At 49.3% G+C, this 23,315-nt stretch overlaps 10 protein-coding genes across 10 annotated transcripts; 5 read left to right on the forward strand and 5 right to left on the reverse strand.

Annotated features, from left to right (window-relative positions):
* Positions 1-69: 69 nt before the first annotated feature.
* Positions 70-2,414, reverse strand: DEU56DRAFT_816396 (uncharacterized protein). Its single transcript, XM_041353844.1, has 5 exons — positions 1,950-2,414; positions 1,852-1,899; positions 1,725-1,796; positions 1,098-1,666; positions 70-1,046 (listed from the first exon to the last, which is right to left on the reverse strand). The coding sequence occupies exons 1-5, from the start codon at positions 2,115-2,117 to the stop codon at positions 359-361; spliced, it is 1,545 nt and encodes a 514-aa protein (XP_041206156.1). The 5' UTR covers positions 2,118-2,414; the 3' UTR covers positions 70-358.
* Positions 2,415-3,338: 924 nt separating this feature from the next.
* Positions 3,339-4,604, reverse strand: DEU56DRAFT_816398 (uncharacterized protein). The gene is given in 6 exon segments (XM_041353845.1): positions 3,339-3,897; positions 3,960-3,998; positions 4,018-4,019; positions 4,053-4,377; positions 4,431-4,508; positions 4,560-4,604. 5 exon segments carry the CDS (start codon positions 4,500-4,502, stop codon positions 3,454-3,456), a joined length of 882 nt encoding a protein of 293 aa, XP_041206157.1. The 5' UTR covers positions 4,503-4,508; positions 4,560-4,604; the 3' UTR covers positions 3,339-3,453.
* A 2,657-nt stretch (positions 4,605-7,261) lies between these two features.
* On the forward strand, positions 7,262-8,310 carry DEU56DRAFT_740903 (uncharacterized protein; the record flags this gene model as incomplete). The annotated part of the gene is made up of 6 exons (XM_041348846.1): positions 7,262-7,519; positions 7,572-7,647; positions 7,704-7,786; positions 7,836-8,002; positions 8,051-8,076; positions 8,129-8,310. The coding sequence occupies 6 exons, from the start codon at positions 7,262-7,264 to the stop codon at positions 8,308-8,310; spliced, it is 792 nt and encodes a 263-aa protein (XP_041206158.1).
* An 845-nt stretch (positions 8,311-9,155) lies between these two features.
* Positions 9,156-10,419, forward strand: DEU56DRAFT_914987 (saccharopine dehydrogenase; the record flags this gene model as incomplete). Its single annotated transcript, XM_041357688.1, has 4 exons — positions 9,156-9,313; positions 9,363-9,839; positions 9,892-10,161; positions 10,218-10,419. The coding sequence occupies 4 exons, from the start codon at positions 9,156-9,158 to the stop codon at positions 10,417-10,419; spliced, it is 1,107 nt and encodes a 368-aa protein (XP_041206159.1).
* Positions 10,420-10,667: 248 nt separating this feature from the next.
* Positions 10,668-12,293, forward strand: DEU56DRAFT_489974 (uncharacterized protein). Its single transcript, XM_041346470.1, has 2 exons — positions 10,668-11,261; positions 11,329-12,293. Exons 1-2 carry the CDS (start codon positions 10,916-10,918, stop codon positions 12,111-12,113), a joined length of 1,131 nt encoding a protein of 376 aa, XP_041206160.1. The 5' UTR covers positions 10,668-10,915; the 3' UTR covers positions 12,114-12,293.
* A 136-nt stretch (positions 12,294-12,429) lies between these two features.
* On the reverse strand, positions 12,430-14,568 carry DEU56DRAFT_816420 (uncharacterized protein). Its single transcript, XM_041353846.1, has 9 exons — positions 14,250-14,568; positions 13,880-14,187; positions 13,654-13,829; positions 13,532-13,597; positions 13,126-13,483; positions 12,957-13,073; positions 12,841-12,903; positions 12,706-12,789; positions 12,430-12,648 (listed from the first exon to the last, which is right to left on the reverse strand). Exons 1-9 carry the CDS (start codon positions 14,312-14,314, stop codon positions 12,494-12,496), a joined length of 1,392 nt encoding a protein of 463 aa, XP_041206161.1. The 5' UTR covers positions 14,315-14,568; the 3' UTR covers positions 12,430-12,493.
* Positions 14,569-14,630: 62 nt separating this feature from the next.
* On the forward strand, positions 14,631-15,159 carry DEU56DRAFT_816423 (Tim10/DDP family zinc finger-domain-containing protein). Its single transcript, XM_041353847.1, has 3 exons — positions 14,631-14,752; positions 14,807-14,895; positions 14,947-15,159. The coding sequence occupies exons 1-3, from the start codon at positions 14,720-14,722 to the stop codon at positions 15,086-15,088; spliced, it is 264 nt and encodes an 87-aa protein (XP_041206162.1). The 5' UTR covers positions 14,631-14,719; the 3' UTR covers positions 15,089-15,159.
* On the reverse strand, positions 15,160-16,812 carry DEU56DRAFT_816426 (acyltransferase-domain-containing protein). Its single transcript, XM_041353848.1, has 6 exons — positions 16,458-16,812; positions 16,229-16,398; positions 16,072-16,182; positions 15,823-16,023; positions 15,654-15,768; positions 15,160-15,598 (listed from the first exon to the last, which is right to left on the reverse strand). The coding sequence occupies exons 1-6, from the start codon at positions 16,753-16,755 to the stop codon at positions 15,174-15,176; spliced, it is 1,320 nt and encodes a 439-aa protein (XP_041206163.1). The 5' UTR covers positions 16,756-16,812; the 3' UTR covers positions 15,160-15,173.
* A 461-nt stretch (positions 16,813-17,273) lies between these two features.
* Positions 17,274-19,076, reverse strand: DEU56DRAFT_740859 (transmembrane amino acid transporter protein-domain-containing protein; the record flags this gene model as incomplete). Its single annotated transcript, XM_041348844.1, has 9 exons — positions 17,274-17,327; positions 17,379-17,751; positions 17,810-17,970; positions 18,019-18,081; positions 18,212-18,517; positions 18,569-18,651; positions 18,700-18,807; positions 18,862-18,937; positions 18,984-19,076. The coding sequence occupies 9 exons, from the start codon at positions 19,074-19,076 to the stop codon at positions 17,274-17,276; spliced, it is 1,317 nt and encodes a 438-aa protein (XP_041206164.1).
* An 806-nt stretch (positions 19,077-19,882) lies between these two features.
* Positions 19,883-23,290, forward strand: DEU56DRAFT_758018 (uncharacterized protein; the record flags this gene model as incomplete). Its single annotated transcript, XM_041350193.1, has 7 exons — positions 19,883-19,927; positions 19,986-20,039; positions 20,115-20,244; positions 20,344-20,428; positions 20,661-22,202; positions 22,252-22,478; positions 22,532-23,290. Coding segments are annotated over 7 exons (2,842 nt in total), but the record flags the coding sequence as incomplete, so codon positions are not given.
* Positions 23,291-23,315: the final 25 nt, after the last annotated feature.

The following is a 23,315-nucleotide window of genomic DNA, read 5'->3' on the forward strand; positions in this document are numbered from 1 at the left end:
ATGCTCTGGTGCTGGGAGTAAGTTCAAACGATTGAACCCCAGTTTCTTGGGAAAACTACGTTGCGTCATGAACGGTAGATATGATGCTATGTAAGTAGAAGCTGAGGTTGATCCAAACTCTGCCAGCATGACTTTTTTTATGCATTCCGTCCTCTAGAAAAGCTCAGCGTGCGTGCCAAAGTGGCCCGATACACCTATCATTGCACTCATCAGCTATCGTACAGGTAGTCAGGGACGTATAAACCAGGCGCTACATATTCTCTGGAAAAGATGCATGATGGCCAGTATCGCCTTCTCAACGTAATGTTCGTCCTTGGACTCATCTCGAACACGGAGACATGCATGAATACCAAGATACTCAGTCCAAACGGTTCAGTGACAACTGCTCCGACTTCTGGAGCAGCTCACTCAAGTCCGAAGCCGGTGCAGGGACGCCAGCGGAGACGGCGTGGACCATCTCCTGCTGGTCGTTACCGACTACTCTCATCGTAAATCCGTTCGGCACGTTCGGCAATCGCACCGAGCCCAAGTTTCTCTGGCCAGGACGCTGGAAAGGATTAAATGCGATGGGGTATTCTCTGGGCCGCGTGAGATTGTGAAGCTCCGAACCATTCATGCCTGCTGAGTGTAAACGAGGGAGGGCATGGGCAATGATCTGAGGGATTGCTTCTCTTTGCAGTTCTGCAGACTGTTCTGCGTATTCGGTGACGGCAAAAGGTGTATTGTCAGAGTGACAACACAAGATGACGAACTGCCACGCTGGATAGCTGGTGAGCCCAGCATTCGGGCCGACGATGGCGTCTGGTTTGCTGTTGAGGAGGAAGGGAAGTCGCGGGTCCCAACTTTCATGATCTCCATGAAGAAAAATAGACAAGGTGCTGGCTCCGCAAGACGCAGGGCTGGTGTACGTGTAAACTGGCTCGTTCTGTTTCGCCTTCATAACTATGCTATTCTTCTTCGCCTTATTAACGATAGAGTGGACTGCGACACCGAAGAAAATCATCTTGATATCTGTGTAAGGAAGCAGCAAGGCTAATTCAGAGAATCTATCGTGATCATCATCAGCATGAAATTAGCCGCTGAAAGCTTCCACATACAGGGGAAGCATGTTCAATTCAACTTCGGCTCCGATATAATGCACGTTAAGCGCCTGACGACTCTCCGGGGAATTTCTCTTTGGCCCTGTGACGTGGAGCACATTCACCAAAAGCTGGTATACAGTGAGAGGGTAGTGCAACAACAAGGCGGCTGGTGACTCCTTGGGAAGATTGCGCCACCTGTACCATGAGTCCCAGTCCACAACATCCGTCTTGGAAGCAAGCTCAGGCTCCGTGCCAAGCTCAAACACCAATCGGGGGATTAAACGCTTCTCCAGCTTCCAGCCGGTCTCATCCGTCAACAGTTTATCTGACAGCAGCATGTAGCCGTGTTCATATCCCTTTGCATCGTCGACGCGAAGCCCTCCAGAAGGACCGGAAGGACCACTTGGATGTTGGAGGTGCGCGCTGGTGCCTCCAGGAGTACACCAGTAGCCGAAGCCCTGAGCACCCAAGACATTGTGATAGGCGCGCACGAGAGGCTCGGCAAAGGTGCCATCCGTCTCGATGCGGCCCCAAGGAAATTGCTTCAGAAGGGCTTGCACTTGTGGGACCTTCTCCATATGAATCTGAAATAGAAACATGTCAAACAATGCGGATAAACAGGCAAGCACTGATCATTCGTACCTTATTCTTTGCGCAGAGTAATTTGTGACCTTGGGTTCCCGACCTCCCTGCTTTCCAGTTTGCGGTATGGCACTGGAAAGTCGAAGTTAAGCGAGTGCGTAGATATTCAAAGAAGACGCGAATTGACATTCTTTGAGCAGAATACAGCGGATCTACAACCCGAGCAGATCAAAGGCTAATGACTCGAAGTCAATCATGGGCTAGAACGCAGCTATTTGGACATACTTTACGACCCAGGATAGGTATATCGCAATTATAGCAGGTCGGTACTGTCCCGAAGTCCAATTTACTAGGGTCTCCTCCTGGACGCTGCTCACGCCGAAGCTGCTCTGCCCCGTCGTAGGTCATGCGAGTGATGTCTGCAGCGGTGGGCATGGGCATTTTGTTGAGCATCGTGTATGCAGGGATCAGAGGGTGGGTTGGAGGGATCGCGGACGTAGTTCGATAGCTTTTAAGAGGTAGCCTCAAGGCGCCCCATGCGACTGATTACATCGATAACTGATCCTCGCTGTGGCGCTGGACCAGAACCCCGTTGATCATCGATCATTCTGGTATACTGCGAGCTTCTTAGCACATGTGCATGATCCTGCATCTCACTGAGCGGTTCCACGCGGAAAGCAAAGCAAGATTCAACTGCTGATTGCTTCAGTCAGAATCGAATATAGTCGAGTGAAGTGGCGACCATTGAACCAACCAGTTTAAGTACCGTGAGAAGCAAATCATACCCAATTCAGAACGCTTGCGGTATGCTTCTCAATCATCAATGACATACAGAGCCACAGTCATGAAGGTATCGCTTCATATTTGTATTTAACAAGCAAGCCCTGCGAACAACGAATTGATCTCCCCAGTTCACCTGCCTTCCACCTTTTCAAGGAAAATCATGATGTTGCTGGCTCATGCTTCGTTCGCGAATCCAACCAATGCTACCTTGCGCAACTGCATTTTTAATGCACGAACCCTCTAACGGCTCGATAGCAGCTGTTTTCCAAGAAGGGTCCAATATGTACGCCACTTCTCTGCAGTCTTGACACCTCGCCATTCAACAACCACTTGAGCTGCAATATCGAAGAGACATTCTCCGCCAGCTTGCCTTGCTTTGAGCCACAGCAAGGTCCCCAGATTTCTGTGCAGCATCTCCCCTGAAGTCTGTAACTTGACACGTTGTGTTTGGTGCGGCTGATTTTCTGGCGTTTAAGACAACTGTTTGCGGAGGCGCGCTGGGTCCTTTCCTCTGATTCTGCAAATGCAGCACGAGTCTTCTCCGGAGTGAGTTGTTTCCCCCCTATTCTCTGTGATAGTGTCAGCTTTCTGCGATTCAGCGAGCTGTTGTTTCAGCATTCTGGCCTTGTCGGAGAGTTTTCTACGAAGTGGAGCATGGCGAAGTGCCTAATTCTCTTTGTTATCTACCATATGTAAGGACCACAATGTAAGGACCAGGCGTTTAATCCCGCGGAACCAATTCGCGTCGATTCCATGTGCGCGCTCCACCCGAGCCCCTTTGGTGTTCCACTCTGACCCACGCATGTACCATACGAAACAACTTAAACTTGACATCGTGATTTTATGCTGACCAGAGCCATGTCATTCCGTAAGAAGGAACAATGATAGTAATATCTTCATTCGTGCATGATCTAGTGATAAGTTAACTGCTGGTAGGAAAACATTAATGCTGGGAGTAAGCTACGGAGTCCCATGCTACGAGTCCGGAAATTCTACGTGGATCCAATTAAAGTCCAAGGGTCTCCCCAACAGTCAACCAGTGGTGCCCTTCCCACAAGGAGTTGTCCCTGCTAGCCGATTCCGGGTCGTCCGACTCCGTCACTGGGTTCCACCCACAACTTCCTCCCCCGACCCCAATATGCTTCTGGAAGAACGTCCTGAAGTGCGCGTTCACCACACCTTCCGTAGGAAGGGCATCGCAATATACCACAGGTGCACTGGCTTTATACAATGCACCGATCTCTGAGAGCGTTGCGCGTTGTCCCTCGATTTGAATTTCGGCGTCAAGTAGACGAGATGGAGGTTGAGTAGTAAGGATGTGAGCGACGTATCCTGCGACGTCTGATACTGCAGTGAAGGACCCTTTCGTTTCTCCCTTGTTCACGATGTGGAACTTGCCGGTGTCGGCGAGCGCAGTGAGCCAGGGTACGAATTCGTAGAACAATCCATTCTGTGATCGGTGTATCGTGTTTAGTGCTTGTTGAAGGCGATATCGGAAAAATGGCTACTCACGAAGACGCGGAGAGTTGGGAGTCCGATTGATTTTGCATAGGCTGTGAACGGAGGGGTAAGTCGACACTACGACGCGCTACCATTATCACTTGCCTGCAAAGTCAGTCTTTTGGAAAGCTAAACCGCCTTTGGCCAATTGCGGTTTGATACCGAATTCGCTGGGGACAAAGAGCCTCACGCCTGCTTCCTTGGCAGCGTCGGCGAGAATGTTCTGGCCGACTACGCCTCCGAAAACGAGTGTGACGGTCGAGATGAGGACGTCTACTTTGTGCTCGCGGAGCACTGTGGAGATCTCAGATGCAGATGTGTAGTCTGCGCGTACAAGCTTTAGGTTAGGATCGTCGGTGGGGAGGGCAGCGACGTTCGTGGAGGTTGGGCGGGCGATGACGAGAAGTGGTTTGCCAATAGCAAGGAAGGCCTGATAGAGATTGTTAAGGACGACAACTGTAAGAATATTATGATAAAAGTTACCTTTACGATATGGATGCCGGTGTTGGGGCCCGCGCCGATGATAGCAAAAGACTTGAAGAGTTGTTCAGACATGTTGTTCTGGTAAGAGGGTTGGTTGGGATTCTAGACTGCTCTTGTCGATGAACATACCAGCTTTTATACTCTACCTCCTGTACTGTCGCATAGGTGGTGGCTATGATCAGAGTCGATACTGCTCTCTTGATGTGAGATGGTACCTGGGGGATACCTGGGATACCAGGGGAGGCCTCCTAAGAGTTACTGCGGAGGCTGACGAAGTGATACCGCGCCTCACGGTATGTTCACATGAATTGACATGTTCATGACATTAGAACATACCGAGACTGGATCCGTGATGTGGAGAACGCGTCGCGAGACACTTGACGAGGCATTTTTATGGCAGGCCCGTTAATGTTGGAAGCCATGCTCGCAATCACGCTTCGTATGTGAAAGTTAAGCCAAATTTGACTCGGGATTGTAGGGACTTGCTTACCGTCCTGGCCCAGTCGTACTTCAAGTATTGAGGTCGACGTCGGACTCGGGATCAGCGAGGTGCTAATTTTAACTTTTTTTTGTCAGTTTTTTGAGTAAGCACCTTGACTCAGCAATCGACGCGCAACAGAATTCAAGGATGATCGCACAGATGGCAGTGCAGTCGGTTGTGCAGTCAAACTGGAGACCTGCATCACTCTATTGTGATGGCGAGCATCCTGCGTAATCACTTTCATCGCCTCCGTGTACATCAGCCATGAGCAATTGCTAAAGAATCGCTCGTGTACTGAAGAGCGTTGCGCGTGTCGCACGCCGCGATGCTTTAATTCTGACGTTGTAACTTGTAAGTCGCGTTTTTGGAAATTCACGCTTGCGGCTGAGAATCTGCATTGCACACCTCTCCTTTGAGCCTCAACAGACATGGATGTTTGCCAGTCCAAGGTTGTCGCATGTTTCTCCTGCTGAGTGCAGACAGACGGAGATGCAAGATCGGCCTCCGAGTCCTCAATGACACCAAACCTGGAAACACATGAACGACGAGATGAATACTCGTCTCCCGCTCCAGTTTGAGCAGCACCACTGACCTTCGCGAAAGGAGTGCTGCATTGCACAATGAAGTCCAAATGGACACGAGACAGCAACGTGAATTTGATTGGGGTGAAGACGAGACAACTCCATACAATTATCCCGCGTCAACCTGGATAAATGATTGATGACATGGCCAACGGTGGAAGCAGATACTAGCAGGAAAACTCCAGTGGGAAACTGTTGAGCAGCGGTGAATCGTGCCCGTGATACTCCATGATACTCAAAAAGACTGCGCAAGAGACAGGTGGACACACGATCACACAACTGACACACCATCATCGACAAGTTGGTGGTCAGATACAGCAAGCGAAATGGGCAGTGCGATCGTAAAATTGGAGATAGGATTCAAAGACGAGAAGGCAGTCATGACGACGAGCTCGAGAACAGGAAGAGCAAAAAACGGAGGAGCGACAACACGGTGGCGAGAGGGAACAAATAATAATAAAGACAAACATGATGCATGAAGAGCGGGCCGATCACACATTAACTATCCGTTATACCTGCCAGTGGTACCTCATCGGGTCCAGGACTGTACACTCAAGAGCAATCATGAACCAAGCACCATGATGCATACGCGTTCAAGGTGGCAATGCAGGTCCGATCAATCGTATCAATGCGTCATTCCTTGCTACAGACAGTTGAAGTTCCTGAAGCCCAGTAAGAACTGGTTGTGACGGGAGAGGACCACAGGTGCTGAGAAGTTAGTTACCTTATTTGTACTATGTCAGAATCTGCTGAATCATGAGAAGTTTAGTTACGTTTTGCAAAACGACGTCGTATTGCATCACACGCACTAACATTGCATTGCTTCGCATCGACATCGCATCGCACGCACGCACATCGCATTGCTTCGCATCGACATCGCATCATACGTGCGAACATTGTATCGCTAACATTGCAATATGTTACCTGCCTCGAGCTCGTAGCACCCCAAAGCCATATATAAATTGTTGGGGCCGAATTTCTGCTGCCCCACCTTTCTTCCTCCCCACCATCTTCCCACCTCCATGTTGAAGGTCCCGCCGCTCGCCTCCGCTAGTTCCACCTTGCGAGTTTCTCATGTGTCGTTTATCTGAAGGTGTGACCATGCTGACCATATGAGTTTAGAACAGTGGATGACCGCCATGATGTTGAGTCTGTATCACGGGAATCATACTAGTACTGTCCTTGGATAGTACGAGGCTGTCATTTTCATGCGCATATATCCATGACACTGACTGATATGGATATGACGAGGAACCAGCTGCACTCGTAAGTCCTTGATTCTCTCGATGGACTTTCTAAACCATCATCTATTAGGTCACTACCGACAAATGGACTTAAGCTGCTTTTCGATGTGTTTTTGCACTTTTCTATACCCTATTCCTGTAGTGGCTGCAAATAATACCAGTTACTGCATGACAACTTCGAGACATATGTGACACTATTTGAGCATATGTGCAAAGGTAGCAGGACTGCTAGCGGATGTGCTTAGATGTGCTCGATGCAAAAGTACACACATGGTAACATATAGGACATTGCCCCGTCTTATTAACACTGTCCGAGTACGGGGCGCTGTGGACTCGTATGTGTTCCTATATGTGTCCCACCTGAATGACACATCTCAACCTATCGAGGCTCATCCCAACATAACCAGTTTTCACTGGGCCTGAAGAGTGGCTATGATGACAACAGATGCTGATGATTGATCACGTAGGTACTATAAAGGTCAGCGCCCCTCTCCCCAGCTACTATAACAAACTCACTCTTCCATCATGCCCAGCATCAGCGATTGTAAGTGCGTCCTCGTCATTGGATCCACTGGAGGGATAGGTCGTGCCCTTGCCCTTGCAATTTTGGATCTCCCTTCTAAGCCAACCGTCATCGTCTGCGGTCGCCGCAAGGAAAGGCTCGAAGAACTGGTTGCTTCCCATCATGCCACAGGACGACTCAAGAGTGTTACTCTTGACGTTCTTTTAGAGCGCAACGCTCTCAAGTCTTCTATTGAGGAGATCGTCAACACTTACCCAGACGTATGTGCCCCTAGCCTCATTACCCACAAACTAGCGTTGACCGGTTGTGCAGCTTGACGCTGTCTTGTTCTCTAGCGGCATCCAACGTGGCTTCAACTTCACCAGACCAGAAACCATTGATCTCGACTGTAGGTCTCTCCCACTGTGCACCTATGACATACTCATTGTGTTTTGTTTCGGTCAGCTCTCGAGCGTGAACTCACCACCAATTATACCTCAATCGTCAGGATGATAACCTTCTTTCTGCCTCACCTGATTAAGCTTGGGGTATGAGCATTTTTACCTTCATTTCATTCCTCTGACTTTTGTGCAGGAGCAAGGCCGTCCGACTTTCCTCTACACGGTTTCCTCAGGATTGTCAATTGTTCCTGCCGCTGGAGTCCCTGGCTACTGCGCGACGAAAGCTGCCATCCACAGCTTGAGTATCTCACTCGCTGTTCAGCTGAAGAGGAAAAATGTCCATGTGGTCGAGATTATTCCTCCGTGAGTGACACTATTTGTTTCCTTGTTATCGATCTCATTGCCCCGAAGACTCGTCGAGTCGGAGTTGCACGACCGTGAGTTCTCTTATAGCTTTTCGTCTCTACCATCTCTTGACCTGCGTGTTAGTCGAAGGCTCAACAGAAGGACTGGCTCGTTACTGGCTTACGCTCGAAGAATACACGAAAGAGACGATGGAAGGCCTTATTCGAGGCGACCCCTACGTTCCGGCGGGGAGGGTTGTCGAACGGCATAGAAAGTTCGAGGGGGGAAAGTTGGAGGCTGCAGCAAAGATGTATGGGCAATTCTGACCCAGACACGGAGAATACGTTGCAACGGGGACTCTTGGAATTTGGAATGCTTCATTGCTGGGAGTAAGTTCAAAAAATTTAATCTCAGTTTCTTGGGAAAATTACGGTGTGTCCTGTACAATCTCTATTTAAATTAGTAGCCTACTAGCAGCTGGAGTTGATCCAAGCTTTCATAATATCATCTATTGGCATGTAATATTTGCGTGTCAGGGCGCACCGTTTCCATTGACATTCTTAATTTTACAGCCTGAAATTTTGTGTGTGTGCGAAGCCAATGCAATGTACAGTCGCTTTGCGCGCGGCTGGTGGCCCTGGTGGGAGAATGAAAGCGGTCAGCGCAAAGCCGGTGGAGTTACAGAAATAATCCTTGAGCGAGATTGTTAAGACATACCTCAGGTGTGAGACAGGTGTTTCCCCAAATATTTGGCCCGCGCTTGGCCGATTCCTCCAGCTGACAGGTCAGTAGAATCTAACGTACGGTAGCCCAGCATGTGCATTATGCTGAGTATGCATATGATAAAATTCAGACTTGCTCTGTCGCTGACCCAGAGTGCTCGACTGAAGGACTGGAATGTGCAAATTCTGCTGTTGTAAATCCCTCTCGTCTCCATGACCATGCATGTAGGTGTAGTTTGTATTGAAGGAATTTTCCGCTAGTCCTTGTCTTCGTCAGTGACGCGTTTCACGACACGTCAAGTCATGTGACCGTAAAATCTTCATCTTATCTTTAAGATTAAACTTCTTTTGACTCCGAGTCTCGAGTCACTTTGACTAGCTTTGACTAGGTTACTAGTTATTAAAGATACATCCATCCGAACAAACCACAAGTGCAAATCACAACAATAATGTCTACCCAACGCCTCTGGCTTCGCTGCGAGAAAAAAGAGTTTGAGCGTCGCTCAGCCCTCACGCCCACCACGGCGAAGAAGCTGATTGATGCTGGCTTCCAAATCAGTGTCGAACGCGATGAACAACGGATTTTCGATGACGCTGAATTCGAGGCGTATGTGCAAATAATATAGCCGTTGACATCCGCTAAACACGCGTCATAGTGTCGGGTGTACGCTGGTAGAACACAACTCATGGCCCACGGCCCCTACAGATGTCCCTATCATCGGACTGAAGGAGCTCCCAGAATCGCAAGATCCCATACCCCATACACACATTCAGTTTGCCCACTGTTACAAGCGTCAAGCAGGATGGTCATCCGTGCTGGCTCGCTTTTACAAGGGAGGAGGTACGCTCTATGACCTGGAGTTCCTCACCGATGCTACGGGTCGACGTGTTGCTGCATTCGGATACCACGCTGGCTTTGCTGGTGCTGCCGCTGGTGCACTTGCTTTGGCTGCACAACGATCAGGAAAGAAGTTGGGTCTTTTGGAACCTTATGCGAATGAGACTGCTATGATTGAAGGTGTCAAGAACACACTCGGCGGCAGTGCCAATGGCGTCAAAGCTCTTGTAATCGGTGCCCTCGGACGATGCGGGCGCGGAGCTGTGGATCTCTTCCGCAAGATCGGTCTGGCTGAGTAAGTCATTGCGCGAAGCTAGGCATTATATATCTTGACACAACCTTCGCAGGGATGACATAGTAAAGTGGGATATGGCTGAGACTGCCAAAGGTGGCCCATTCCAGGAAATCCTCGACGTGGATATCTTCGTAAATTGCATCTACTTGTCGTCTTCGATCCCGCCTTTCTTGGCCAATGACCAAATTACCGCTGTCGGCCAAGATCGACAGCTGTCGGTAGTTGTGGATGTCAGTTGCGACACGACGAACCCATTCAACCCCATCCCAATCTACAGCATAAACACCACATTCTCCGAACCAGCTGTTCCTGTTGATCTCAGGTGCGTATCTTGGGCACATTGCCTAAACTAAGCTCATGTCTTGATTTGCGCGTCAGCCCTGATTTACCATTGCTGTCGGTGATCTCCATTGATCACCTACCAACGCTGTTGCCCCGTGAGGCGTCTGAACAGTTTAGCAATGATTTATTGCCATCACTCTTGGAGCTTCCCCGACGAAGTACCGCGAAGGTCTGGACTGACGCGGAGAAGTTGTTCAAGGAGAAGCAAAGAGAGGCAGTGGAGGCGGAAGGCTTGTGATCGGTTGCGTTGAAAATTGAGGTTCAGGCTGATGAAACATGACCTCGCCCACTCGTTATCATTGCAGTAGAAGGTACTAGCCCTTGTACTTAACAAGGTAGAAACCATGAGGATCATCGGTTACCAGTTTGCTCAAAGAAGTGCTTGGCGTTGGGAAGTAAGCCAGCTGGCATGGAAAAGCAGTGCTTTCATGTCTGTTGGTAGGATACAGCGTTGTCGAGTCGCGAGTACCATACAACCGAACCAAGTGAAATTTGGATGATGGGATGAACCAAAAGTATGGTGTCTCACAAGAGCAAGCTACAATGTTCTTCTAAACTCCATTTTATGTATACTTAATAACCGCTGTGCGGACTCGAGCGTGGTACCCCCGGTGAAACTCCTCGTGTTTGCCACCTTTCCTGATCCCTTTATTTCATCCACGTCCACCCGACAGCTTTTCATTCTTTTCATTCTTTCATTCTTTTGCAGCTAGCGCCGGTCGCCCACCCAAATCATGCTATCCGCCATCGGCACCTCCATTCCTCTCATACGCATCTCGCCAGCTTCGCCAGTCAAGGTATATCCAGAGCCGTACTCCCCGTTCCTCTCCGCAGATTTAGACCAGGATGATAGCGGGTACCGCCCGAGGTTGCTGAGTCCTCAATGTTACTTTCCAGCCATATCTCCCAGGCACTCGTCTCCTCTTCGTCCCGCAGACTGTCCTCCTCCCAGAGGGCTTCACGGTGATCAGTTCGATCAACTTCTCAAAGTGTCGCGTGACAAGAGAGCTGCGCTTGGTTCCAGAAAGGTCCTGGATCTGCGCAGGGAACTTGCTATTAAGAACCAGAGAAATAAGCAACGTGAGTCAAATAGATCGGTGTCATGAACTATGATTATGATCTCATTTCGTTATGCCCTTATTTTTAGTTGAGCGTCGTGCATTCTTCCTGTCAAGAATTCACGAACCTCCGTCTTCAACTCATTGCAAGACCCCTGTTGAGTTTCCTGCCATTAATCAATGCACACTCCCATCACTCGGCCTCGAGTCACCGCCGTCGATGCTCTACTCATCTGCCGAGGAGCATGATGGTTTGATTGGACAAGACTTCGCCAGGTGCCGCACCTGGTTCGAAAAGGTGGATTGTCGTCAACCCGTCAGCAAGCTCAAGACAGACCTGAAGTTGGGTAGACGCAGACTTCCATCACTGGAAGAGATCATTGCCCACGTTGGACCACTTCATCCTCCCTCACATATCGTCAATGACCCTATCTTCACAACACCCCGTCTACCCGTGTTCCTAAGGAGCAACAAGAACCCATCGACCACACGGTCTGTCTCGGATACGAAATCCGATATCAACATCGGCAGACTGCATATGCCCATAAGGCGCCGTCAGAGTAGCGACTCTCTTTCCCATATGCGGCTAAGCGCAGTGCCCAGTCATTCTTGTTGCCCGAGCATCGAGATAACCAGCCCCCGTCCTCGCAGTAATGCGAGGTGCGCGATCACTGAATCCGATATGCATTCCCTTGGCCGAGCCAACACTGCTCGTGAAATGATGACCACCATCAAACGTCGCACCTCCCCTCCTCTCCCAGGTTTCGCAGACAATCACATTAGGTCAAAAAGACATAGCGCTCCAGCAGAAATGCAAGTAAGGAATCGCTCTGGCTTCGAGCATCCAAACTTGTCATTGCCTGGGAGTTTCTGAACACTTGGACATTTTGGACACTATCGTGGTACTGCCGTGCAGTTACTTCCATGGACAACTTCTTGGACCTTGTCTTCTCCTTAGTTTAGAAACGCTGCCGCATACGTCTAGATGACACAGGGTTGCGTTACTGCTTGGACACAAATCCGCTGCTTCTTTTACTTCTTGCCGCACCGCGTTGCGCGATTGCGAACCCGCCTGATACACGTGCACTCCTCTGACACTACTGCCCACGCTCTCACACAGTCATTTACGTGTTGCCATTAGTAGTTCTTACTAGTACGAATACAACTTTTCAAAGGGAGTGTTCCCCTATGGGCATGTACACAAGGACTGGTACTCGATTACCTCCTTTTATCCATGGGACCTGTGACTGCGAACTATTTCCAGGATTCCACCATTCGCCACCGGTGTTCACGGGTATCAGAGAGACTGGATGGTGGGTATGAACTAGTGCTGCTGCTCGGTGGCACTAGATCTGGAGGCGGTGACGGGGGTTGCCCACGCAATCGAGCAATGACGTCTACACGTCGACCTAAGCAACACGTCAGTATATCGAGTCCATGACTGCTGATGACCAAGTATCGCTCACTGTAATCCAGTCTAACATGTTCATCATGCAGTTCTTCATCCGAGTCTGCCAGGGGATCGGTAGAAGTGACAACCTGCCACGCATCTAGTGATGCTTCTTCACATCAGTATGCATGGAATACTATTCGAAACCCACGTTGCAGCATATTTCTGTGAGGTCCACGAGTACTGCTGTAGCTAAGTCTTTGGTCGTCGCTTACTGAACGGACATGAGAACGAAGTACCCAGAAGCAAAAAGAAAGAAGGACAAACCAGAATGGGTAATCTGCGGTGCGCGGTCGGGGGGGAGATAATGGATGTAAGGTTTGTCCCTGGTACCTTCTTGTTGAGACCTGAAAGGTCTCGAACGACCAGAAGAGGGCTCAATCGCTGAACAAATAGTTAACAAATGACTAAATCAGCGATTGACAAATAGTCGCACTTTTAGACGCAGACGCAGACGTTGCGGCCTTGCCCTTTTTCTCTTTTTCGATAGAGTGGACGAGTTTCTGCAGGAAGAGGTTTCTTTGTGCTGACATCGCCCTGCCCCATTCGATTTCATCTGGTGTGTCCACATTTTCTTGTGCTATTTCTTCTTCCGTGAGACGATGCAGCCAAGGAACCTTGCCGGGATGTTGACGGGAGTAGTCGTCGTCATACGGGTTTGGTTGATCAGGACCCTCCAAATAATGAAATATGAGCCATAGAAACGCGCGCGCGCGGTCAGCTGAAGCTATGTTGATGGGTAAAAAAAGATCCAGGAAGTTGACAGGCGGATCGAAGTGAGTACTTGCAAGCGGCTGATGAGCAGTCAGTAAGAGGAGACTATACTCGAATGAAAACCTTACGGCCGCGTGGTTTGCGAGAACAAATATTAGATTCACAATACTTGTAGATGGAAGTTGACGAGCCCTCTGGCGGTATGGAGATGAGCTGCTGCACGAGGAACCATGGTGATGAATTCGCGTACGCTCTTCTGCAATATTTCTTCCGGGGTAGACGGAGGCATATTCTTAAGCTCAGATGGGAGTAAAGCAGCCTTGAGACAATTCTTGATCCGCGGGGCATCCTGGGCATTACCATCAGTCTTTTGAAGCGAGGGTACTGGATGATAAGTCCGTAAAGCCGTCTTCATTTCTGGAAAGACTAGCTTTATTGTGAGCACATTTAAGGAACGAAGCGCGATGTAGACTTACATGCCATGGTGGTATTAATGCGCCCCACATTTGTCAGGAGAGAAATTTTGGCAAGCTCAACGGCAAAGGCAGGTGTTTCAGCCATCTTGTCCTTGAGGACTTTGGAGCACTTGGGGGACATGTACAATGCATTGACATAGAGATCGCAGAAGTGGACCTTGGAGTCCTCGCTTGGTGCTTGGGGGGTGAAAACTTTGTGTCTGTCGTTGAATATATGGTGAAGGAGATCGAACTGAACGTCGTCTCGAGTGAGAGGTTCTGCGTCGTTGCGCTTTATGGGGAGAGCTTTACGACTAAGGTATCCCACGCTGAGAAATGGAGAGGAGGACGTCAAGAAAGTTTGAACGATGAGCTAGGTCAGGAAACATACAGAGGAGCAGGTTCGTTTGACCAGTTAGCGACGGGCTGGAGATGGTAGTCGGAAGATGAAGCCATGGTAGTATGGGAGAGGAGAGGAGAGGAGAGGATGGATGGATGGGCTACTTATGAAAGGGAACATGAGGCAGCAATCTTTCCTATTCATGATGACCATTTTGTATTGCAAGTATGCTTAATTGACAGAATCTCACGTGTAGTGCCACGGGGCCAACCTATGCATCGATGAGCGCCTGTTCCGACTTGACAGAAAGGTCCAATACTGATCAAGCGCTTAAACAATCCTGAACGGTTGCGACGAACATATATGATCCTCTTGCCAACCAGCTCAGCTGAGCGCTAGCATTGGAACGAACAGAACATTGAATTCATTGGTTTTGCCGATCGCACCAACCTTCGCGGAATCAAATGTGAGAATACACTTCCAAATCTGATTCAGCTTTTCCTTCTTCATTTCATACAACCATGGACAACCTCAAGTTCGACGAGGCTACACAAGTACGTGTCCACATACTCAAGTATCTACCATTTCTTCTTACACAGTCCTCACAGAAAGAGCTTGCTACGTTCTTTGAGCGAGAACAAGCCCAAGCTCGCGTCAACTCTACCGTGCACACCCTCACAAGCATGTGTTGGGACAAGTCAGTCTCCCTCTTGCACATCCATCAAGCTTCATTGACTTCCTCATCCAGATGTGTCACCGGCACTCCAGGGTCTCGCTTCTCTCGTGGCGAGGAGAGCTGTCTCTTGAACTGCGTGGACCGCTTTATGGATACCAGTTTATACATCATTAAGACCATAGAGGGACAACGCTCGCAGCAACTACAATCATAAAGCACATACATATGCTTAATTGCTTACATCATTATCCAGCAGAATATACTATTACATGAAACACTCCCAGAATTACAACAACCCGTCATAAAAGAGCCTGCGCTAACCTCGACCACAATACACCTGCTACCGCAGGAGCAAGAAAACAGAAAGCATCTGCTATCTCCCGCTTGCTCCTGAGTTCCAATGGGATCTCGATAGCGCCGTGATGAGAGGGGAAGCGATCTGCTTGGTGGAACTTCGTGATAAATTCATCCTTGTCCATCCACAACTTCCTAAGCCATCCATCAAAGATAGCTTTCTCCTGATCTGGGAAGTCTACTTCAAGAGGCTCGTGATTAGATCCGTTGGGAGTCACTGCGGGATTCGTCCCAGAGATGTCTCCTATGGGAACATCCTTTGCGACGTCAAATATTCTTAGATGCATGTGCACCATAGGTGGAGGTACGCGGTCGCAGAATATTGAGCGGAGCGTGTAGAAAGATTGTCCATATCCCTTTGGCGGTATACCTAACAACAGAATATAACGATGTTTAGCAGAATATTGTCTCATCTACGAACGTACCTGGATATATCATGGTAATGTCAATCAATTTCAAAGATGGCATGCGCGGCGCAAGTGAGCGAAGACTATAATGAAGCCCCGTCGACCGAGGCAGCAGGATATTTAATGGATCAGGCTATAGAAAACATGGTCATCATCGACTTCATTCAGAATGGTTGTAGAAACGCACAACACCTAGCTTGTCTGCGTATTTCCTGCTGACAGGGCGTGTACCTTTACTCACAAGAGTACCCTCTGGAAAGAGGATAAAGGTGAATGGCTTGTCTTCTTGTTCTGCTTGTCGGCCAAGCTTTGCGAGTTTCGATGATAACTGTATTCTATCAGAGGCCCATGAACGCGCAAGAAAGATGAATCTATATATTTGCATTGCCTTCCTTGTTATTTAGCGAAAAGCTCCAGATTCGCGGAAGCCACGTACTGGTCCAATGAGAGGAACCCATTTCAAGCTGTTCTTCAGTACAATGAAGACATCCCTGTGTGTTCCCATAAAGTAGGTGAGGCACCAGACATACCACCAGTCAGAGTAGACCTGAAAACGAATCAGCGCACGCTACACGATCAGGGTCATCACGCACCTGATGGTTCGCGATAACAACAGTCTTAGACGGTAGACGTAACGCTACTATCCTGCCAGACGCATCGCGTTCGACGATATGTCTAATCTCCTCCTCTGTGAATTTCCCTTGTCCTTCCCGCTCGAATGTGATAGAAAGCCGTGTGGGGGCGAACCATTGGTTCATCAAATCTAGCAGGACATAACAGTCGTCACGCAGTGTATCGTCGGCATTATGAATCGTTACTCACTCATGAGTGTCGCAAATGCGCCTTTCGTATATCGTATCCCCTCGTCATATAGCTTCCAGGCCCATGGACTTGAAGAGAAAAGCTTCAAGGGCAGTAGAAACAAAAGTTGAAAGGCGTGGACCATGAGACATCCTGGGATAAACAGCATGAAGAAGAAGAACCCATTCAGTGTCTGCTTCCACGTCCTTGGAGGCCGTGCAAATATGGGGAGCTCATGCTGTTGAGTAACGACGGTCATAGCGGAAGAGGATGGAAGGCGTGGGCAGTCGCAGTCGGGAACAGTCAACTCTCCAGGCATGCTTTCAAAGCTGCGCTCATCTATTAGGCTAGTATGATGACACGCGTGTTTCAATTACCATCGCACACACGTATACAAGTATCCAATGCAGATCCGAAGTTTCACATGATACCGTGACGTCGACCCTTACTGCCATCTAGACGTTCCACTTTCGTCGTCACTGGACAAGGTACCTATAGACCATCAGAACACATTGCTGGCTTAACTCAACCTGCTGCAGCTGGAACCCGGAGATCATCTCCTCAACGTTCTATCATTCCCGTAACGCAGCTAAAACCTACGTAATATATCACTGATATGAAGATCCCAGAGTCCCAGCCGAAGGTCGGCAACGAGCGCATTTGCAAATTAGAGCAGGGCATCTGTGCATGGACTAGTAGTGGTCCTGGTCATCACTAGTTAGACTACCAGACCCACACCTATAATCTGACTGTCCTTGGAAGAAAGGTCTTAATGTTACAGTTTAACGTGCTTGATATGGACTACACATTACCCCACCATGTCACGGTATTTCCCCCCTAGCAAACGAAGGGTCTACCAACTTGTCCATTGGCATATGCTCCGACGATGAGCTATCATTGATCACTGAGACGAGTGTCAGATGGGAAGACGCGAACACTGACCTTTATCGACACATAAGTCCCAGCAACACAGATGAAAGCGCCAGCAATGATAGTCAGCACTGCTATTGTAGTCCCGATTGGTCGTCGTCTCATCCCGTCTACGCCACCTTTAAGATGGTATACGTCATACAACCAGAAAAATCCGGCCAGCCCGTACGTGTACCATGCGGCAAAGAGGGCTGCCGCAATGCCGATTAGGTATGAGAATATCGGAACTGCGATGGCGAGAATCGCGGCGACAGCTACACCTGTGAAACACAGGAGGGTCCAGACCGTCCATCCGAGTAACGTATGCGAATAGACATGCTCCGAATGGCGAAATATGCGGATAAACACCAACTTTGCAGCTGTATGAGTGTATAGTCCGGCAGAGCTTCCAAAAAAAAGATCCGGTAAGGACTAGATCAAATAGTAAGGCATTATGTACTGACAACAAGAAATTTGCGAGAGCAATGCCAAATGTCGCCTTTGCCCATGCCGGAGGAAGAGAAAAGAGGGCCGGAGACTGCACCGTGTTCCCAATGTAGACATACATGACAATGCTGAAAACAGCATAAAATACTGTGGCAAAAACCTGCAGGCACCAGGCTGCCTGAAAATTGCCTTCAGTTACAATATCAAGTACCAGGAGCGTTCTGACCTTCATAGCATCCTGGGGTCTACGCATCTCAGATATTAGAATAAAGAACCTATCAGATGTCAGCTTCAGCAAAAATACCATGCACAGTCATACATGAAGTGTCCTAGTAAAGTGTTCAGGGGCGTTGATTAATATCACAAAATTTCATACCAGCATATGCAAAAACCTACTGAGCAGATGAGTAACGCTAAACCCAAAGACATAAGAAGGTACCCACAGGATTTGTGACAGCCAAGAAAGCATCGAAAAAGTTACTGGATGCAGTTATTGTCAGAGACCTTCCAGGAACTGGGTTCGCCCCTGCCCCAATCATTGCAATGAAACCAGCCAGAGTAATAACCGCTGCGCTAACAAGGCCCATCCACGCCAAGCGATCCAGTGTCCGCGGTAGTGAAATCAAGAAGGCGGCGGCGCCAGTGATAATAACCAGATACATGCTACACATACCCTGGTTCGAAAGTGTTGACAGTGCCTGCTGGCTGGAAAGTAATTCAGAGCCCTATTTGGCGCAAGTCAGTTGCGAGATATTCGAGTTGACTTAATGACGCACAGAACCAAACACAGCGAAAGCGACAGTTCCAAAGGCAAGCACCTCCCGAGCCACAGGTCCGGACATAATGTATCCAGCGTCACCTAGAGCATATCAGGTGTCTGAAATCCATTGACGGCATATTTAATTACCCATGGTATGCACGTTAGGATGGTTCAGCTTGAAGTCGATGAGCAACTTCGCAGTGTAGAGGCCAAAGATACCGAGAAACACAATTAGAATGACAGCAGGCACAATGCCTGAAGATTGTAAAAACACTGCCCGTTGTGGGATTCACAGAACGGTGGGCTCACCAACGACTGCCAGTGCGCTTGGGAGAGACAGGATACCATTGCTAACGATTTCTGCTATCATGAGAAGGCTGACAGCCTATATTGATGAATATTTTACTGCGTGCAATCTCGGATAGACGCACCTGCCAGCTGAGGGTCTTGTACTGAATCTGGTGGACTTCATCTTCAACGAAAACATCTCTAGAACCTCCTGAATCTTGCTTCTCGGCGGTCATCGACGCTTTCTCGTCCACATAGGGTTGTCCATGCACTTCATGCGTCGGGTGGGACGCCATTCAATGAGGGCAATAAGAGACAGGATTACGAGAGCACTCACGTTCTATAAGTAATGTGGAGTCGACATGATAAGGACCGGGGCTTAAGCACTTGATAAGTAGATATTGAACGGTTAAGTTCTCAGGCACCGTGCAAAGAACAAACGCAACCTGTCGGTCCGTCGTGCAACGGTTGCAGTCACCACTGATAGCACACTTATGACAGCCAAGTGATAAGATGGTAAAGTGTGGATGAGTGCACACATGATCGCCAGATGTGCGCTATGTATACGCATACATTCCACTATTCGCAAGAGTAGGTAGCGCCTGCTGGGGTGGAAAACGTTAGTTCGGCGCTATGAAAAAGTCAGGGACTAGAAGGCGGATGGATCCGCTCGTTGCAAGACAGCGTGGCTCACGATGTTGAGAACGAAGTTACGGGCCAGACATGACATAACCGGTAATTCTTGACTATAGGCGCTTGGAACACATAACATAGCAGGCTAAGCCATGTATATGATAGCCTGCACGTTCAACCGTTCGACGTCCAACTGTTCAATCGGACGGTTCAGCTAGTAAACATCTTTGCGGTGGCACTAAAATACAACAGGGCCCGTTGCCAAGCAGGCACGAACCCTAAAGTCCATGTCATTGGGCACGGCAGCCTGAGGTTCCAGGCCATGCCTCAGAGGGAAAAAAACAGTGAACACTGAAAATATGTCAGTCACTTCTGCAAAACCGGTGCGAAGGAAGTTATATCTTGTATCATGTTTATCCCAGCAGAGGGTCCTTTGGATGCAAGCTCGTCTGGAGTGCGTTACGACGACAGTGATATGATGCTCTAACGTTCTCGTAACCACTGTCACATAGAAGAGTTCTATTAGTGAGGGACGCCTGCGGAGAAGGATGTCCGAGTCGACGTTTGTGGGTGACAATATTGTTAAAGTCAACAAGTTGAATTGTAAATTATTGAAATTAAGTGTTTGCAATGCCCCATAGTCCGAGTCATTGCCCCACGACAATAAAGCGACCAAGGAACCCGAAACAGTGGCAGTGTTGTTGGCCAGCAACGAAAATAGGCACCAGACTAAAGTAAAGTACTGGACATTCTCCATCAACTTCGTACCAGGTTTGTGTCTTGTTTTCTTAGGAAACAGACTGACGCGACGTCAGACGCTCAGTAACGGGTCCCGGATCCTTATTCTGCTGCGTTGAACTGGCGCCACAGTGGTTGATACCACTACAGCCGACAACGTTAGCGTTAACGAGATTAAACGAGTTGGTAGAGGAGGTGAGCTTGAGGCACGCTTGAGGTACGCTGGGTCAATAAAAGCATTGGACACTACAAAACAGGTCTCAGCTGAGGCGTTTCAGAACGTTCCCCGTGAGGACTCGGAGGAATACTTGCGTAAATTTCATCAGGGCCTTTAGGCTTGCATCGCACTTTTTTGCCTACGTGATGTCGAACTCAAACACTAGTATGGGAACTGACCGTCCTCTCCGGAAACCCAATGCCCTCTTGTCATCTAGACGTGACGTCCACAGGCCCAACATTTCCTCAGACGCCAAACATCCTTCCCCTGCTCCCCTTCGCATCTCCCCCGATTACTTCGACATTCATTCACGGTCCCAATTGAGTCCTGGTCGTACTTTTCATGCTCACGATCTTCCGCGGAAGCATTCCCGGAAGTTTGATCAGGACAAAGGCAAAGAGAAAGAGAAAGCGACCCAGCTTTCATACGCTTTCCCAACTGTGGATCTTGCTCTTGAGGTGCCCGACTTTTTGTCGGGAGGTGATATCACTCCGAGGGTCCCGCGTCATCGGACACGCACAGGCCCATCATCCACCAAGTCAAAGTGGAAAGAGACCCCCATTCCATCACTCCGGCTCTCTGTCGAGACCTCTAGTTTTGCAGAATCCCCCCCGCAAACACCGAGAGACTCATCTTCCATCAGAAACTACTCCCTTGGCCATTTCCCGGTAGTCGTCTCAGCCCCGGTTGCCGGGGTGGAGGCCATGGATGCAATGGTGGACGGAATGAATGGTTTCACGATGGAAGACTTCTTTGGAAAAAGCTCCTCTAGCCGCTCAAGGTTTGGTAATGCAAGACATCACCACCCATTATACCAACCACCTCTACCCACTCCTCCACCTGGTATAGTTCTTGGCAGAGGGAAAAGACGACAAGAGAAAATCGTGCCTTCAGACGAAGATGAAGATGAACCAAGGCCGTCGCCTCCCGCTCGTCGCATTCCTCGCCGCACTCATATGCGACCTGGTTCTTCACGCAAGGGCTCCTCGTCGACAATCACAGTTGACTCGGGGCTGTATGAGGTCACCATTTCGGCGCCAGTTGATGGCTCCGTTGATGACCTTCCAGTCGCTCTTGCGCAGCCACCAGAGCGTACAAGGACTGTGATTCCTTCTATTTCGGAAATCATCCGGAACCACGCTCCAGTTTCTGCTCAGAACCGCTCTAGAGAGCCTCCAAAACATGGGTCCAGTAATACCCACGCCGATGGCCATAACAATGATGTTGATATTGAGGAATCTGAGCCTGAGCTGCTCACGCCTGATACAGAAGCTGAACCGTTGGGCAGATCCTCCCTTGATAGCATTGCAGATGAAGTCCGTCGCACGTATCATAACCAGAAAAAATCACAGGTCGCGCCCCCACTTGCATCGCCTCGTGCTCCCCCACTCACCATCCTACCTTCGAACACGTCGGACAGCTCAAGTGTACACCTTCGCGGGGCAGCCTCGGAGGTTAATTCCCATTCATCGACTGCATCAGTGCGGGATTCGCAGTACTCATTGGACCCCGTTCCCATTACCACTTCTCCAACCTCCGTGCCCCAGGCCATAGCAGAATATCTTCGCTCCGCTAGATTAACGACTTTGCTGAAGCTCACACGATTCCCTCACGCCTCACTTGATCACCCGCTGACCGTCAGTCTTGCGGATATGGGTGATCCAAATGGTTTTCCTCTTGTTGTATTTCTTGGTCTCGGCTGTGTTAGACACGTCATGGGCCTGTACGATGAAATGGCAGATTGTCTTGGCCTTCGCCTGATCGCTATAGATAGGTAAGTTTCTGTTTCTTCACCGACAATGATTTTATTGACGCGGGTATAGATGGGGTCTAGGCCGTACCGAGACTCCTCATTCCAAATCTGCTAGAGGCATCATGGAATGGGCGGCAGCTGTCGAGGAGGTTCTCGACCAGCTAAAAATAAATGAATGCAGCATCGTTGCCCACTCAGCCGGCGCACCCTATGCTTTGGCCTTCGCGAACCGTGTTCCTAATCGTATTCGGGGTGACCTTTGTCTGCTAGCGCCATGGATAGGCGGCTCCGAAAGTGGTGAGTGCTGAAGGAACTTTTGATCGTGCTTCATTCACTCAGCTGGTGCACAGGAGGATACCGGTGGCTCAAGTACGTCCCGAATGGCATTCTGAAGACTGCACAGGCAGCGGAGTGGAAGATCCAGGCGTGGATGCTAGGAAAGCCACCAACTGTCGCATACCGAGGAATTGGTTACACCGCACCACTGTCTCCCAGATTTCAGAATGGAAAGTCGACGTCTGGCAATGGAGTCCAGGCTCCTTCGCGACCTCAGAGCCCTGGAAGAAACAACGTTTACCCGTCGGATAATACCAAGAGACGGATGAGCTTAGGTTCTGTGCTGTCCAGTGACTATGATGATCTACGAGATTTCGATGGTCGCTTTGGCAGCCAAAGCACGCTTGGCGCACGTTCAATAACGCAGCAGAGTAGAGGAAAGCCTTCTCGAGGAATTCTAGGCAGACTTAAAGCGTCCAAAGCAATTTCCCAGCCTCCTTCGCCTGCTGTTGAGTCTCCTCCCGCGAGAACCGTCGGGAAAACGCTCAAGTCTTTGAGATCCATGGGCTCCCTCAAGGGTAAATCATCTTCCGCTCCCAACACAATCAAGAAGGTCGATGTCCCAAGTCCGCAGCTCCCTCAACCATTGTCGTTAGACATGGGCTTAGGTCTTGGTGAAATCGATTGGAATGCCACGAAGGTTCGATCTTCCCCTAGTCCTACACCAATCCCTCCACCCCCCATCAAAGCGACCAAATCCGTCGAATCGCCCTCTGATAAACCCTCGCTCAGAGTTCTTCCACGACAAACTGGCCGGCGCTCTATATCCTTTAGTGCGTCTAGCGCAAGTGTATCGAG

This window comes from Suillus clintonianus (genome assembly GCF_016758775.1).
Source record: "Suillus clintonianus strain FC179 chromosome Unknown DEU56scaffold_61, whole genome shotgun sequence".
NCBI classification, from domain to species: Eukaryota; Fungi; Basidiomycota; class Agaricomycetes; order Boletales; family Suillaceae; genus Suillus; species Suillus clintonianus.